The 17,151-nt window shown below is 39.1% G+C and overlaps 1 protein-coding gene across 5 annotated transcripts in view; it reads right to left on the minus strand.

Moving 5' to 3' along the window:
* NR6A1 (nuclear receptor subfamily 6 group A member 1) overlaps positions 1–17,151 on the minus strand; it is a 189,246-nt gene that overhangs the window by 133,099 nt on the left and 38,996 nt on the right. For 4 of the 5 annotated variants that reach the window (XM_043530315.1, XM_037879721.2, XM_037879720.2 and 1 more), the window contains exon 3: positions 11,472–11,531. The exons of the other annotated variant lie outside the window; for it this stretch is intronic. In XM_043530315.1, coding sequence (XP_043386250.1) covers positions 11,472–11,531 — 60 coding nt within the window. The remainder of the gene's footprint in view (positions 1–11,471; positions 11,532–17,151) is intronic. 5 annotated transcript variants of the gene reach the window in all.

Consider the following 17,151-nt stretch of genomic DNA (forward strand, 5'->3'; position numbering starts at 1 on the left):
GCAATGTTTTGATCTCACATGTGCCCAAAAGACATTTCCAAACATCAACAGGGGAGCAGAAGTACACATTTTTAAAGAATGTAAGAAATTCTAGTTGACAGTGTTCCTTTAACTGGAGCCAATAGGAACTATTTCAGGGTAAAATTCTGCTTCTCACCATTAAGCAACTGCTGAGGCAGTGATCAGTCTCTCCCTTCCCTCCCCCATTTCATGTTATTTGTAGTAGAGCACGTAGACAAACAAATTGATATTGATGTGTGCTGCAGAGCTCTCAATTCAGTCCTCCACAGTCACTAAAGATAGAATGTGTTTTAAAAGGAACAGAACAAAAAGTTCGCCAAAGAACTGAGTCAGATGTGTATGTATCCTTCAATGAAAATAAAGAAAAGAGCTGGGTTTTTTCCCCCATCCTGAGTTTGGTTTATAGATTATTTTTTTTAAAATATAAATGAACTTTAAAAAGAAGCCCAAAATACATTAAGTACTTCCCTATTTAAATATTTAGACTTCTTAATTGCGTAAGAAAGGACATTTGTTTACTGTACAGTGACAAATTAGAACATCCAGAGCCATTCTAAGCAGTAGCCCAAGTCATCTTTGTATAAAGAACTGCAGTCTTACATGCCTGCAATTCATTAGCCCTTAGCTACACAGTTCCCTTTCATAATTAAAATACTGCTATAAGTATTTTAAGACCTTGCAATAAAGAATGCAGAGCCCTCAGCAGTGTTTCCATTGCTGGTCCAGGGAAAACAGATGCATGGAAACTATGTAGAGTGTATGTATGCACGTAGCAGCCTTCAGATAGCTTCAGTGAACATTCAACGCTGTCGGTGAGTTTGAGAATTAGAAAAAACCATCGACCGTTGACTGTACCTTGAGGTTTATCACAGACACATTGCTAAATGGAAAACTTGAACTTTCATATATCACATTTGGTTGCTATTAACAGGCCATGATTTATACATTTTACATTGTGACATTGTGAACAAAGATTAGTTGAGATCCCTTAACCATCCGCCACCCTTACAAGTATTTATGTATTTTTTAAAAGAATGTCTTCGGTTTTAAACATTCAACTGTTACATTTTTGTTTTGTTTTTTTAAACACATTAAGCAGGATTTCAACAAAAGAAAGTCTGAGTGAAAGTAATGGGAAGCTTTGCACACAGCTATACAGAAGCAATAACATGTCTACAACTGAATAGTAAAATTTGGAAACGAAATTTGAGAATGTTGTTCTAAAAGGAATGTGATGCAAGCTAGTTCAGAATGGAAACCTACTTCCCATTTCGGCTGGCAATTTGAGCTTCGCTGGAAAAGCTTTGGAATGTCATTTAATTTGCTCTAGTGAACCTGCTTCCTCTAATCCTCACCAACTGCTCACCGGAAGTATAAACCAAGAATACTGAATTCCATATTACTAAACCCAGCTGTCCCTCCATCTTGTCCTGTGACAGGACAACTGTATAGGGAAGAAAGTTCAGCTCGTTTCATGGGATAGTTAAACGTAAAATCATCTCAGCAAACATAACCAGACACAGGGCACCCTGTCCACCTGGCTTGGAATGTCATATATAGCACTGTACCCACAAAATGCTTTAAAATAAGAGAGACAGAGAGGGTGGGTGGCTGGGTGGGAGGGAAAGGGTTATTTTTGCAAGAATTATGGAAGCCAATAAAGAGATTACTTTGGTATAAATCTAGTTTTTAACCTAACAATCTTAACATTAATGCACTTTGTCTAGCATTGCAGGCTGTGCCTTACAGAACTTTGCAACTGAAGATCCAACAAAAATTAAACTAAATCTTTTACTGCCCCTCCCCCCTTTTTAAAGAAAAACTATGTTTTAAAACTGAAACAGGCTAGGAATTATGGAGCAAATTCTGGAGGATGTTTGTCTTTGCGGCTATGCAGCATCCTCACAAAAAAACGAACACTTATTCTTGGAGTTTTAGGCTATCGTGGTGATAAGACATCCATATTCTTTATACCTTTAAGGTATGAAGTCTCAGAAAAATGTGTTTTACTCCAAACTTCTGGTAAAGAAGACAGAAGAGCAAATTTTTCATCAAAAGCAGTGTGTGCCTTTCCCAAGTATGCATCACAAGACTTCCATGATTAAGTTAAGCATCATTGTCAGACCCTTTTCCAAAAGCATATTAGCCAGTCCCCTTTATTTTGTTTTAAAAAAGGGGTCAACTGACCTATAGCTGTCAATTAAGGCCAGATCTACACACAAAGCTTTTGCCAGTGTATTAGTGTCAGATGGGGTGTGATTTTTTTTTTTATATTTCTACATTTGCAAAAGCCCTAGTGTAGACCGTTATATCATCAAAAGAAGTGCTTTTGCCATTATAACTCTGGGGAACTGGAATAACCAACAGAAGCACTTTTGCCAGGACAAGGTGTATCTGCATCAGGACAGTTTGCAGAATAGCTGTACTAGCAAGCATTTCTAGTACAGATCAGTCCTATAAGAATCTTTAGCTGGCCAGACTCTGGCCTTCTGAAATGGCTAGTCTGAAAGGATAAACTGAACTTAGAGAGTAGTTGGCATATATAAATGCAGCTGTGATCATCCAAGATTTTTTAGTAGCCAAAAAGTGGAGACACAATGGGTGGGATTTAAACAAAAAACGCTTTAAATTCCTTATGAGCACACATCTCATTTAAAGTCAACGGGATTTAGGCACCTGAATTATTCAGGTGTATTTGAAAGTGCCACCCTATGTTCTTAAATGCAACAGAGCAAACATTAAGAGAATTTATCTAATTTTCAAGCCTTAGGAGAATTCAGACAATGCAGGTAAGTAGATGCCTGAACGATCTGTGGCACAAAAATAAAACGGTTGTGCAAAATTTTTTTTTTTTATTATTATCCACACAAGGGTAAATTACTCCATTTTGCATAGACTTTAGAACTAGTTAATTGTCCTTCTATTTTCTCCATCTATGTGTACTTTACACACTGTACCAAGGTAATAAGACCTTTATTGGAATAATATTTGTGTGTCCTGGAAGACTGAAGAGACAAGGTAAGTGAAGTTATATCTTTTATTGGACCAATATCTTTTGGTGGAAGGGACAAGCTTTCAAGCTTCACAGAGCTCCTCTTCAGGTCTTGGGATGGTAATCAGTGTCTGAGCTAAATACAAGTTGGGACAGTGTTGATGTTTTATGAATTACTCCATGCAAAAATGGAGGGGGGACTGGACTGTATCTGAAGAAATACTACTGCACAGCTTAAGCATCTAATGGCTGCAATCAACATTCATTGCTGTCGGTGGGTTTTAGTTTGTATCAACTCACTGATCAATGAATGCAAACTGCGGACCAGATATCTAAGAGACTGCAAATGCATGCAAGTGTTCAAGCCAAGAAAAGATGGCTCATATTTTCTGTTCAATAAGGGCTACAGTTTGGATTACTGTATTTTTAAAGCTGTGTCTAGTGGTAACAGCACAGGATGGATCAGGACTCCCGGTTCTGCCACTGGCTCACTGAGGAACATCAAGGTAAGTCACTTAGGCTCCATCTGTCTCTCTGCATGAAATTTACCAACTAGCTGCCAAGGAGGTTGTAAGGTTTAATGTTTATAAACAACGGCAATTTTTCGATGAAAGGAGCCATTGTAACCCTTGCAGAGAGCAGACCCCATAACTGAACGTAGGTATGTTTATTTGAAAGTATGAACTATTTTGTTTAAAACCCTTCAGACAAATTCTCATGTAACACTGAAAGCAAGAGGCTCCTTTCATACTTTTTGATGCAGTGTAAATAGAATCCTTCAGCCCTCAACATGCCAGATTCCAGACTTCAGCCTGCACACAAAAGGCAGACACTTCTCTCAGGATCCTTTTCACAAGTAGACTGAACTGAAGCAGTTCTCCCAATCAGCTATCTTCAAGCAACATGCTGCTTCAAGAGAAGTACGAGGGGAATACCCCACACCATACATATGAAACACAAAGTATGGGATATGACCAAAATAAACTGTTGCTCATACAGTTCTGTATAGGTCTGGATTTCTCACTGACACACAGCATTAAAGTACTGTACATCTTGCACTATATGTATGCTGCTGTGCATTAAGAAAGGTGTTTTTGAAGAGAAATGAGACCTGTGTAAAGCATATTGACAGAAAAGTGAAGTATAAGAATGATAAATTGATTAACTTTTTAAGTGTTAAATGCCACACTAGAATATTTTTCCAAACATCACAACTAGTTTTGAAATGTTACCTATGAATCTCGCATCTAAAGAAGTGTTGAGAGGTTTTCATCTACTGCACCAAGAAAGAATGCCAGACAGACTCAAGACAAGACTCCACTTCACGGCAAGTGAACAGCAACAGGTTTTTGGGTTTTTTTTAGGAGATGCAGTAATGAGAAAATCCAACAGTTTTGATTTTGAATAATTAAAACCATTTATAAAAGCCCTACAAAAACGATATTAGGGTTCCAGACAAGAATACAGGTGGCTGCTTGTAGTCACACATGTTTTGTAGCACCACTCCCCAAAAATATATTTTCCCTCCCATAAATTGAGTTGCAGTAACACTTTCTCCATCCCAATGAGACTCCATGGAATTGCTGGTGAATGCACTGTGAACTCCAGCAGCTAAGGGCTCTTCACAGCAAGATACTCCCCCAATTGTCACCTAACAGAGCTGTCGGCCTGGTAACGAACAAAAACTCAATCACTTCCAACTGCAGAGGAAGTTCAAATTTCATCCCAGTGAAAGACATTTTATTTATATACATAGATTAGAGCCTGTACAGTAGATTGAGGAGACTGACAGTTTAAGCCTTCCTCAGAACTATAATCTTTGTGCCAGGTATGTTGGATCAGCAGACTTCCTGCCAGAAGAAAGGAAATTTTCAGTTAAATTTCCCTATTTTACAGATCCATCACAATGGGATGTCGAACAGCAGCATGTCACCAGGGCGAGAAACAAAGGATGAATGGGCTAGACTTTTTAAAAACATGTATCAATGTACTGAGTAAGCATAGGATGCAGAGCCCTCCCTCCAACAGCAGGGACTATACCCTTAATTTTTAAAACTTCCTGAAGGTATGTAAACATGACCATTTGGCCACCCCACACATCTCTATGTTTTAAATGATCATTCAGGCCAGGAGGCTTCCATGGCTCTGAATGAATGAGCCCAAATGTTCAAGGGGAATGCAGTTTCTACCTTTGAATGCTTCTGAAGTGTGCCACTTGGCAGCTTCTCTCCCCCTCCACCCCCCATTTATTTATGATAGATATTGCAGGCCAACAGAGCTAGAGATTTTTCTGAATTGGGAACTTAGCATTAAAATATTGATTTTTGGAGCTCTCTTGACAGCAAGAGTACGCCATAGGTGGGGCAGTTTTTTTATTTTTGTTCCACTGATTAGGATTTAATTTATTTTAATGGTCTTTTGCATGTGGGCAGAAAAGTATGGAAGACAAAATTTCTTTTAATTAGGTTTGTTTGGGGAATCAAGACTGTCAAATCCTAGCACAACTTTGCTATCATGAGAGTTGTGGGACTGCTGTTCCACAATAAGATCTTACCCTCTGAAAACACTCTGCCAAAGATATTGAAACTAGGATGACAACATTTAAAGATAAAAAAAATCTAAGTGCATTTTTTACAAGAAATCAAAAGGATGCTTTAGACAGGGCATTTAATACAAGATTTAGGTCCCAAGAGGAAGATCTCATTGGTGTAGCATTGAAAAGCAAGAGAGCTCTAGGAAATAGTGTGTCTGGTTAAGAAGACACTCCTGCCATCTCTAGCGAGCTAGAAATGTCTACCACTTTGATTTTAGAGCATCTGAGATTTTGGCCCATACTAAGACTTTATTATAAGAACTCCAAACAAGACGTGTTCCCTGTCTTGATTAGATTCATCCATACCAATGACTTAGCACTATTCCTCATTTACAGACCTTGAAGATGCTCTGTTTATAGAATACTTTCTCAAGAATGAAGATAAAAACAGCTGAATATCCTATTTAAATTGATACCTCTTAAATATCTTGTAGGTAGATTAATTACTCTGGGTTTGCATGGGGAATTTGACCCCTGAGAACAGAGCCTTCTTGTGGGCTAGGTCGAACTTAGTGGTGGTTGCCTCCTGAATTGGATACAAGAGAACCAGGATCTCTGGACAATGCAGGGACATTCCAGCTCATTTCTGCCGTTTACTTTTTATTTAATTGTCCTGGAGAACATTATGAACAGAAAAAACCAGTCATTCTTTTGGCCATGGGAGAACAAGCTGTAGCTACCGCCTATTAATCTCCATTTGGGAAAAGACTTTTGCTGAAAACAGGTCCTCCTCCGGGAGAGAGCGATGACAGATGAACAAGACACAGCCTGAACCGCCACTTGAAGAATTTGGGATATACACTACACTATCCTTTGCCTGCTTAACCATCTGCTACAAAGCTTATTACCTACTTATTTTTAATGCTTGAGAATACAGAAAATTCTCCCTTCCCTTCTATCCTTCGTCCAGGAAAAGAGAATATTAGACACCCAGAGTATGGTTTCACAGAATTTAAGGCCCACCCCCAAGACATTGCCTATACCATGGGGTTGAACATCTCAGGGCAGAAGACCAAGCTCCAGAACCCTTGGAGCTGGGCCACCAGAATCGACGGGGGGTCATGTACCATGGAAAGTGTTGATGAAGCAGAGTTCAGCAGTTGCAGCAAACTGGACATTTGACAAACAGAGCTTGCCACCTTCTACATGAAGTCCAAGGCTTGCTAATGGATGCAAAAACATGTTTGTGCTGAGACAAAGTTCAGGGTCTATCAACCCTGCATACTACAGTACTTGTATTGCTATATGGGTCAGAAACCTAAAACCTCTTACAGTCAGACTTGGAGTGGCTAGAGGCATTCCATATGTGCGGTCAGCACCAGATCCTGAAGATGAAGTGGCTTGACTATGAGAAAAGTCAATGTCACAGAGATCTGGTCTTCCTTCAGTTGCTCATGACATTTAGAAACAGCATTGTGTGCTTCAGCCCTGTCTCCAAAATGGACAAAAATATCTGAGCACACTGTGCTCTCAAGCTCTCCATCAAGGAGCAAAGGGGTGGATGCCCTGACCCCACCTGGCACCACCCACGGGGCTGCCCCAGAGATTTGTGAATTCACAGGATTGAACCAGATCTGGGCACTTCATTACACGATGCCTGGAGTGATACCACCAAGCATGGTAATTCTGGCTGATGCAACTGTCCTCAGTAGACTCTGCGTACTTGATGATAGCATGGTTGAGGATCTGGTACCTTTTCTTGTTGATCAAGGCCACTGATATCTTGCAACACTTTCACAGGTACATCTTGGCTTATCAGGGATGAAGTTAGCTCTTAGGACATAACTGATTGCACTCTGACCATGATCAGTTGATACTGTGTTGGAGGTCTGTTCTTCCAGTACACTTGAATGAAATGGTTCCCTTCATGGGCTGGAATTTCAAGGGGTAGTGGTTCTGTGCTAATAAAGGTTGTTAAATCTCAGGCCTTCAACACTGTGTGTACCCTGCCCTTACAGGGTTCCCTCCCCCTTCTGCATAAGACAGAAGGAGAATGGCTTCTGTGTCCTGAGATATCACTGAAGAGAAATCTGAAGGGAAACACACACAAGCTGCTATGCTATAGAAATAAGTAATATTTGAAAGGTTCACTCTTGAGATGATCTCTAAGTGAGCTCCTTGAACTTTATAGAGGTTTCCTAAGCCCCTGCTCAAGGAAAAGATAAGGGAAGCCTTCACGTGGAGCATACCTGTTGTTCCACTGAATACCATAATGAGCAAGGCAATGTTACATATGCAACCACATGACCACAGTCAACAAGACAGTCACATAAGGGCTGACTCACACCTTAAGGGAGAGTGGGAAAGCGTTCAGAAATAATAGACCAAAAGGCCCTTACCACCTACTAACTGTCTGAAAGGCTCTCCCTTTTGTCCCTCCAGAGCTGGCTGTTCAGAAGAAAGCAATAAAATGGAGGGACACAGCTCAATCCCAGGTAGCCTAGGCATTTTTGCACCCTTCTGCCTGCTTCTCTACTCCTCTGGTTGTTTCTGAGGTGCTCCAAGCAGAGAAACCTGCCCAGAAAGCTGGAGCCAGCTACCTTATTAGAAGGGATGTCTGCAAGAAGCTTGCCGCAGAGCTCCTAAAGCTAAGTAGCAGCCCAGTAACCCTTAGAATCCAATCAGCCAAATATTAAAACCAAAAGGGGATTATTTGTATTGTTTTCTTGTTGATCTGAGCAGCAGGTCTCAAACCTTCTTGCAGCTGCTGGTGACAGACTGATATGGCGAGGTGTTCACAGGTGTGGCCACTCCCAGCCTGGCTTTTCTGGGGAAGTGACACATGGTCAAAGGCTTTACCAACTAGCCAGTGAAAACAGAGCATAATATACCGTAGTTGTTCATATTACCATTTCATTTCCTAGAACATGAATGACCATCCTGAAACAGACTGGAGTTCCTGTTGTGCTTACTTTTCTAGAATTTTATATCAAGGATAGCTAGTTTACTTAGAACTAGGTGAAATCTAGTCACCTGGTAAGACATTAGTAAAGGACGCAGCACTTGTCTTATCTGTGATCTGTTAAATTGCCTGAACCTGAAGGTCCTGCAATCTTATAGAATCATTTGTCTAAACACAGATGAGCAGACTTTCACAATCCCCTCCGCACCCCACAAAAGAATTCTGACCATTTTGTCCTTTCATATCTCAAACATGAGTCAAAACACACTCCTCTACCACACCCACAAAAAAACAAACACTGTTTTCTTTTAAAGGTTTAAGATCCTTGAAAGGGCCTGTTTCTCCGGCAGCAGAATGGAAGGCACTGCTCTTTTTAAAGGCACAGACTGTATTTCCCTTTGGCTGGAATTTCTCTGAAGCAAAATACGTCCCAAGGGTATAGGAAACTAGAAAGTACTGCTGGATTGTTTTCACAAATTCTTTTCAAATGCTTCTAACAGTATTTGGAATCTTAATTCTTTGCAGGGTCAGAGCTAATGCATGTGATTAATTTTACACACATGAATATCCTCATTGAACCCAATGGGACTGCTCAGGTGTAAAGATAAGCACAGATGGAATTCTGCAGAATTAGAGTTTTAAAGGATCTTCTTTCCCCAAGCCTCAGACACTGAAAGGCCCTGCTCACTTAATGTAACCACCTCCATTTTGACACCACCACCACCTCAGTACAGCTCCCGTGAAACACCCTATTTTCAAGGACTTATAGTGGTATAAATACTTCAGCATGATTTTACAAAAAGCAGCCTGCAAGGTCTCAGCTGGAGAGTAGGCATGTTTTCACATATTTAAAAATTCAAGAAGGTCAAAAACAAACAGAAGATTCCTGGTTTTCGATACAGTTTTTGCCCTTGTGCAATTTTGAACAGCTTTCTGTAGAAAATTTGGAGGATCTTCATTCAAAATACAACTGTTCCCTTTAGACATTGTCAGTGATGTTGTAAACAATGTTGACCTACAATGAAATGAAGACAGCACACACACTAGTGCTTTCGATAAAGAAATTATGGTCAGTGTACAGTGACAGTTCTGTATGCCCGTTGAGGTAGAGCAGAAGAGATGCAATCCCAACACAACACAAAGCATGTTCATCTCAGCTGCAAAGATGCATTAGTAAAAATAATTTAGTCAGTGACACTGAGTAAAACAAAAATCTGAAACAAATGCCTAATAAGCCAGGAGAGTCACAGCAAAATGATGGCCCACTGGCACAATAAGCTGCAAAAAGCCAAGGATAAAGTGCGTGCTCTGCAGACCTTAAATAAAAGTATTGGATACATAAACAAGTATCTGGGAACTTGGAGTTTTCTTCTGCATTCATGTAATTCTGAAAGTCCTGAAAGGATTTCATAAAGAAGCAGCGAAGAAGGAAGCCTTCTCCATTTCATCAACTAAGAAAAACAGATGACTATCAAGTGTTGACAAGCACATCGCCATAATACCACGATGCAAAAAATGTGAAAGCCATAGTTCAATTCTTGCTATTAGGCAGCCTTACCTTGAGCATTCAGCAAATATATCCAGATGCTAGGCCATTATACAAAATAACATTTACCTTAATACACTTTGTGCCTTAAGGAGATGTGACACCTATAAATCTAAGTAATGCTGGGCAACAAAGATTTAATGTTAAACTATTTTGTTAAAATCATCATAGCTGATTTTCAAAAATATGCACATTCAGTTTGTGCACCTAATTTGCACATGCAGTTACTACAACTACATGTGTAGAACTGTCAATTTGTATTTGCAAACAATCAAGATGCAGACCTTACCACTTGCACACAAAAATCTGATTTGTCCAGGCAATCACTAATTATATAGACCAAGTAAGCAAGCAATTGCACATATGCTTTTGAAACGCAGGCTGTAGGAGCATATGTTAAATGCTCAAGCCACCAAAAATAATTATAGCTAAAATACTCTCCAAAAACTACATCACTATGTGAAAGCTTCTTCAAAGATTTAAATGGTTTCTAGGGTGCAAGCAGGTGCAATCCCCCAGCACAATGAGGTCAAGGAGACAAAGCATCTCTGGACTTTGAACCTCTGGGTTTACGTGGTTGCCCCTGAAACTTATTTGAACATTATCTTCTAAATGAACTGCCAGTTAATTGTTTACCTATTTTGAGAATGCCCCAGGGAGTTTCCAACAAATTAAATACATTGTCTTTAAGCAGGAGAAATCTGCACTGAATTGCTGCCTCTGTTTAGAATTAGATATTTAGAGTTTACACCTATAAACTCTGGTCTCTGATAAGGACTTATTGCCACCTAGTGGATTACTTACATTTAGTCCTCAGATATACTAATTACCACTAGATGGAGACGAAAAATAAGCCATTACTAGTGAAGTAACTGGATTCTGAAAGTCCTGAAGCTAAGATTCTCAAAAATGCCCCAAATCCACTATCACTTAAGCCTGGGCACCAGCTCCCTTCATCTCCTTTGAAAATCCTGGTCTGCATGACTAGGAGAACGTCTGCAGATAAGACCCCATCTACATGGGAAGAGTACTGCTAGTTAAGCCAGCAAACTCTATAGGGTGGATGCAGTTATATTGGTATAGAAGTGTTGTACCAGATCAAGTGAATCTACACTAAGGTTTTTTCCAGCATAGCTATATCAGGTGTAAAAAAAAAAAATCCATGCACATAACTGACATAGCTATGATGGCAACACTCAGTACAGATCAGGTCGAGGGCACTTTTGTTGGGGGAGGGGGAGAATTCTTCCTGAAAGTGGAATGCCATGCTCCTTAAGTGAACATTTTTTTTTACTGCATTGCTCTTCAAAACTTCTACACTGAAGTACTATTTCAATTCACTGGCAACCTCAAAACAAACAAAGCTGTCAATGAAAAAGAAATGCAACCTGGTCATGTGAGAAAGAAAGGTACTTACTGCCCACAGAGTTCATGGGAAGCACAGGTGATGAGAAACTCATCTGTTCGACATCTGTAGCTAATAAGAAAAAAAAACTGTTTAGACACTTGCATTTCTTTAAAATAGAAATTGCCGTATTTAATTTTGAAAGTTAAATAAATGTATGTTTACACTCATATGTCCATCTGTCCATCCCCCCTTTTCATCGTATTAGACAGTTGCATATAAAGGCTAATTTAAATTTTGTTATATCTGAGAAAACAAATTTGAGTATTATTTTTTTCCTCCCTAAATCCCCCCAAAATTGACAGATCTCCAAATTGAGACATTACACACATGTATGCTGCCATGTTGTATATGTATGCATGGGCATAAAATATTTAAAATATTGTAACATTAACTTTGGTATTTCGACACTTGAATGCTTATTTATGCAACCTGAACATTCTTGGAAATGTAGCTTTTTGGATGGAATTTTCTAGATTCTCAGTTTTTAAAAAAAAAATAAAATAAAGATACAAAGAGTACCTTTACTCTGCAATGTTGCCAATTTACAACAAGCAGCTAAATTCCATAATCTCAACTATATATAGTTTACCACCAGTGAAAGCAAATTGCAATCTTAAATTTTCATCATCAGTCACACCCCAAAAGTCATGACATTGGCTTAAAAATTATATTAAAAATAATGTATTTGTGGGATTTTTATATGCCTGGTTTTGAGAGACTTTGGAGGGAAGCCACTGAAGTAGCTGGAAGGAAGACTGCACTTACCCTACTAACCCCAGAATGCAGACTCAAGCAGACATCACTGCAATGCTCAGTTGTGCCTGATTCATGTTTTCAAGCTTCTCTATTTAAATACCTAGAAATTTAGTCACTTTCATTTGAAAAGGGAGCATCACATGACTTCAGGCGCTGGGGTTTGAATAAAAAAAAGTATTACAAGACTTGCACAAAAATCTGAGAAACGTCAAAACTGTGGAACGCCTTAGGAGTTAAGTTTGCCCTTCTGAAAACTTGTTGTACAAAGCCATCTTAAACTTTACAAAAATGTAGCAGCCCACCCTAACCATTTCACCCCATCAGTATGCCACACATGCATGCAGTGTCTTAACTCTACTCTTTGACCTTAATAAAAGTATCAAAATGGACTTACTACACATCCTGTGAGAGGGTCATAGCTTTATCTTATGCAAACCAAATGTTTCCAGAAAAATCAATTGTGGCTATTTCAATGCAAGTTTAACTTTCTGCAGTAGAAAGTGCTGGGCTAAAAGTAGTCAAAAGGAAGCTCAACAATTCTTTCACATGGAGAAAGTATTTCACTCTTTACTAATAACTTAAACAACTGAACCAGTTTTACTCCAAGTTTGCACACACAAAAAGACCAAAAACAAAAAAACAGAAGAATAAAAACTACACACCACACCACCAACCCTGCCTTTGGGCCGAGACCAAGACTGGAAAATTTCATCGAGTCATAAGCCTCTGGAAACAGGTTGGGTGAAAACAGTTACGCAACTGAAAGTGCTGTAGCAGCCAATGCCACTCTCCCGATAATAAACATACAAGCACAAATACACCTTATATTTAGTTTGTCAATGTCATGTATTTTTAAATGTTTATTCTACAGCAGAAAGTTACCTTTACTGTATTTCTTCATGTCATTTTATTAATATCTCATCAATGTACCAAGACACACTAGCACTCCAGTTAGGATTTTTATTTAAGTAATATTATTTTACCTTCCATCCTCTTTAAGAGATTTCTACCTTCCATACCCACATGTGCTATTGTTTCCAGACCTGCTTGTTAAAGCATTCATTTCTCTAATCAGATAACAGGCATTTGTAACTGTCTCTGAAAACAACTATGTTTTCATCAGTTTGCAAAGAATTCCTAAACTCTAGGCTCCATCAGTTTTAAATTCTACATATTAACCTCTGAAATGGGTCAGTACTAGAAATGGCAGAAAGGGTCAAGAAGATGAGATCCAAACAAGATCTGGAGCCCCTTCAAAAGGATTCTTATCAGAAAAGAGATCCCCTTCAAAACACTGCATAATGCAGGGGCCCTCTCCCAACATTTGATCAGCAGCTTAACCAGAAGTAGTTTCCCTCCAGTACAAGGAAGCCCTGAGCTTGTATCAGATATAGAAGATTATTATACAGCTGGGAGAGGAAGCTAGACTTATTTCTTACCCTATGCTAGGAAAGAGGCTCCAAGGTTAGAGATGGGTCTAACTCCAGACAGGAGCCCTAACTTTGGAGAAGTTTACATCTGGGAAGGACCCATCTACCAGAAATAGGTTCAGTTGTGATCATAGATCAGATAAAGCCTTCTAGCCTCACTTTAGAAATCACTGTCAACAGGGATTTGTTTTTGAAAAGCAAGTCCAGGATTCCCAGGCATTGTATCATATTTCTTCCCGCCCCCCAGTAATACTTCCTATATTTTACCTTTTCATTATGGTCTGGATATACAGGTTTGTGACTCTGCTTTTATAGAGTTATCATTTGAATTTGTCTCTTCTTCACATCCCCATGATCTCCTAAGGCCAGCAAGCAGGAGAATCTCAAGATTATCAATTTTCTTGCTGGTAGATTATGTCCCATATCTATCCGTAAAACCAAACGCAATGCAGCAATATACAACACTACATTCCTGAACCATTAGAACTCACTCCTGGCAGCATACCTTCATAACACAATACAAGGGTCTGTATCTGGCCAAGTCTTTCCTGCATTTTATCTTCCTATTTTTCCAATTTATTCGCTGGTGGACTAAAACGATTGAAGACAGACAGTATTGCTGCTCCTGGTGGGTGTTTATACATCTGTTTGTAATGTGAAATGTGTCCAAATGCTACAGTAATGAGGTACACTACAGCTACAAATGTTTAAGCGTTTACAACAGACCATTCTTGTAGGAAACAGCAGATGTGCACTGTGGGCAGAGCACTGTAGTTACGCTGCCCCTCATTCCCTACTTAACTCTAGCTTCACTTCTCAAGAATGTTTGGCTTATACCCCTACTTTGTCTTAGTACATGGAATGAGAATAGTGATAACATATTATATGAAGCAGCAGCCATGGACAAAAGAATGTTAAGATGAAGACTATTAGTGGGAGCTTAGGGTTCTCAAAGGCGTCCTGCAACACTCCAATGGGGGACAGGAGAGACATTTTACTGCCCAGATCTGCTGAGTATTCATTTATATCTGAGTTTATTCTTCCTGGCATTTCTGACACCAATCTTTTGGAACACTGCTTGGTGATACTACATTTTCAGTTTCAATGATCACATGCTCATGTTATGCAACAGTATTCCAAGTTTTCTAGATAGTTTATATTAAACTTATGTTTTTTTCTACCTTGTGTGTCCCCATCTCCTCTCAGTGACTGAAGTGTTGGCCCTTTGGAAGTGCACTAACCATACCTTACCTTCTTGTTACCTATAAACTAATTTAATACATATTGATTTATGTTAGATGACTGGGAAGAGTTTCATCTAAGACCATCTCCTGTTACAGTTGTTTGTGTATCTTCATATACTGCTGAATTGTAACATGAAAACCTAAGCACAAGTATAAAAGTGACAATTCGCTGAAGATGTTGGAGGGGTAAGTGCACACTAATATTTAAATTGGCATGGGGACAACTCCTTTAGCTTTCAAAAAGGCTAAAGTAATGGGTCAACAGATGGCCATCTGTAAGTTACCTGCTGCTGTTTGCAGGAGGAGGGGTCAGCTGCCTTCTGAGTCAGTCAGATGGCAGAGAACAGGCTCAGAAGTGGTCAGCAACACAAGGGAAATGACATCTGAATAACTGCCTCACTTAAGGCAGTAAGCTACACCTGCAAACATCTGTAATAATTTACGGAGTTTCATTCTACAATATGAAAGCTTACTTGATTAAAACTACCCCTCTTACAAGACAAATGCAGTGAGGTATGCATTTCTTTGAGGATCTTGGTTTTAGATTTTCAAGTCAACAAGTTTTGCGGGTTATTCAGTTTAATGCCACAATGACATTGCTCTCATAACCTTCAAATATAACATTAAATAGTTTGTTACAATGATAATTATGGTTTGTGGTAGATTTCCTTGAACACTAAGGCTAAGGTACAGTTGTGCACTTTTGTTCCATCTAACAAGTTTAAAGATGTGCAGCAATTACATTATTGCTGCAGATATTTTACAAATAGTAGTACAATAAACAGTGAAAAAATTAGTCCTGCTCAGCCAGTGGACTACATGCCAAACTTATATACACAGAAAATCTGCAGGTTTTCTGTACAACATAACATTTAGAGCAAAATTTCTATTCTTGTACCATTAGCATAGTGATGTTCAGAGCAAAACAAATTCCTGATATTGCTTTTAAATAATAAACTATGCACTTTAAAGTTTTAATTTCAATAATGTTTTACTCTCCTCTGCTGTTTACAAGCACAAATTTTACTCCACTTTCTCAAGGGGAGTTGGATTTTAAGCATGTATCATTTATACTAAGCTAACAAAAAACCCACAAAACTCCATTTTCAACAGAAAGCTCCTAAATATACAAAATTGCTGGTTCTTCCTCCCCACCTTTGTACTCCTGTAATTCATTACATGCAACATGTTTAACTTTTAAGAACGGCTTAGCTAAGAGGGGGTGAAGTGGAGAAGATATGGATTTATAGACAGTTAAAATTTTGGAAACCGGTTTGTTCTAAAAGATGATGAAAAGGACAAAATATGTGCTTGATTAAGAAGAACAGCTGTTGCCAGTCCAACTACTTACCCCATGACCTTTTCTCTAGCCAATAAGCGAACAGTGCCGATTGTTTTGTTGTATTATATACTGTTTACAAGCCCAAGTGGCATGAAAGGAATTAATAATTTAGCTCATGGAGCTGATGACCTTTATTACGGTGCCTCCTATTTGCTGAACAGAAATCAGAGCGAAGAGCTGCCTTTAAGCCACAGGGTTGCTTTAAGCGTTTCTCATTTTACAGCCTAATTGGGTACCATAACATAAATCAATTATTTCTCCTGTTTTAAGCAGCAATACCATCTATTCTTAAACTGTTAGATTTCCAGCTTCCCTTGTATTAGGCCAGGCCTTGTTCTTCAAGTTTTACAGCTGTATAGTAAACACGATGATGAAGAAAAGCTTGGTGAGCATTGCAGGATTAGGGCCAACAAGAAAAAGTTATGCTGTTTTGAACTTCTCTTGACCTTTGATTGCCCTTGTCCCCACTTATGCTAATCGAAGGGCTATATGGAGGCTACTCATAGAAATGAACTTAGCCTGAACCTGTGACATAGCATTGGACTTTGAAGATCTCAGCTCTGAGTGTCTGAGTAATGCTACATAAGGTCGTCATCTTTCTAAGTGTAGAGAGGCTATGGTAGTTAGGACATGGCACTCTGAGCAGATGTTGGGTATTTCTACATCAGCAGGCAGAACAGCATGCAAGTTACACTGTCCCCCTCTCACAAACAGTTGCCAAGAACATTGAAAATTTACAAGGATCTCACACCTACATCTGTATTAAGCATCTGTGGCTTGGCAAAGAGACTCCCACACACCAGGAAGCAACACAGGAATCCTAAGTATTGATAGCAGCAGGAAGGCAGTTAAGATGCCAACCCTTCTGGAATATAGAACGTAAACAAACATTTAAATAGAAACATTCCAACCTTACA

This window comes from Chelonia mydas, chromosome 16 (genome assembly GCF_015237465.2).
Source record: "Chelonia mydas isolate rCheMyd1 chromosome 16, rCheMyd1.pri.v2, whole genome shotgun sequence".
Lineage (NCBI taxonomy): Eukaryota > Metazoa > Chordata > Testudines > Cheloniidae > Chelonia > Chelonia mydas.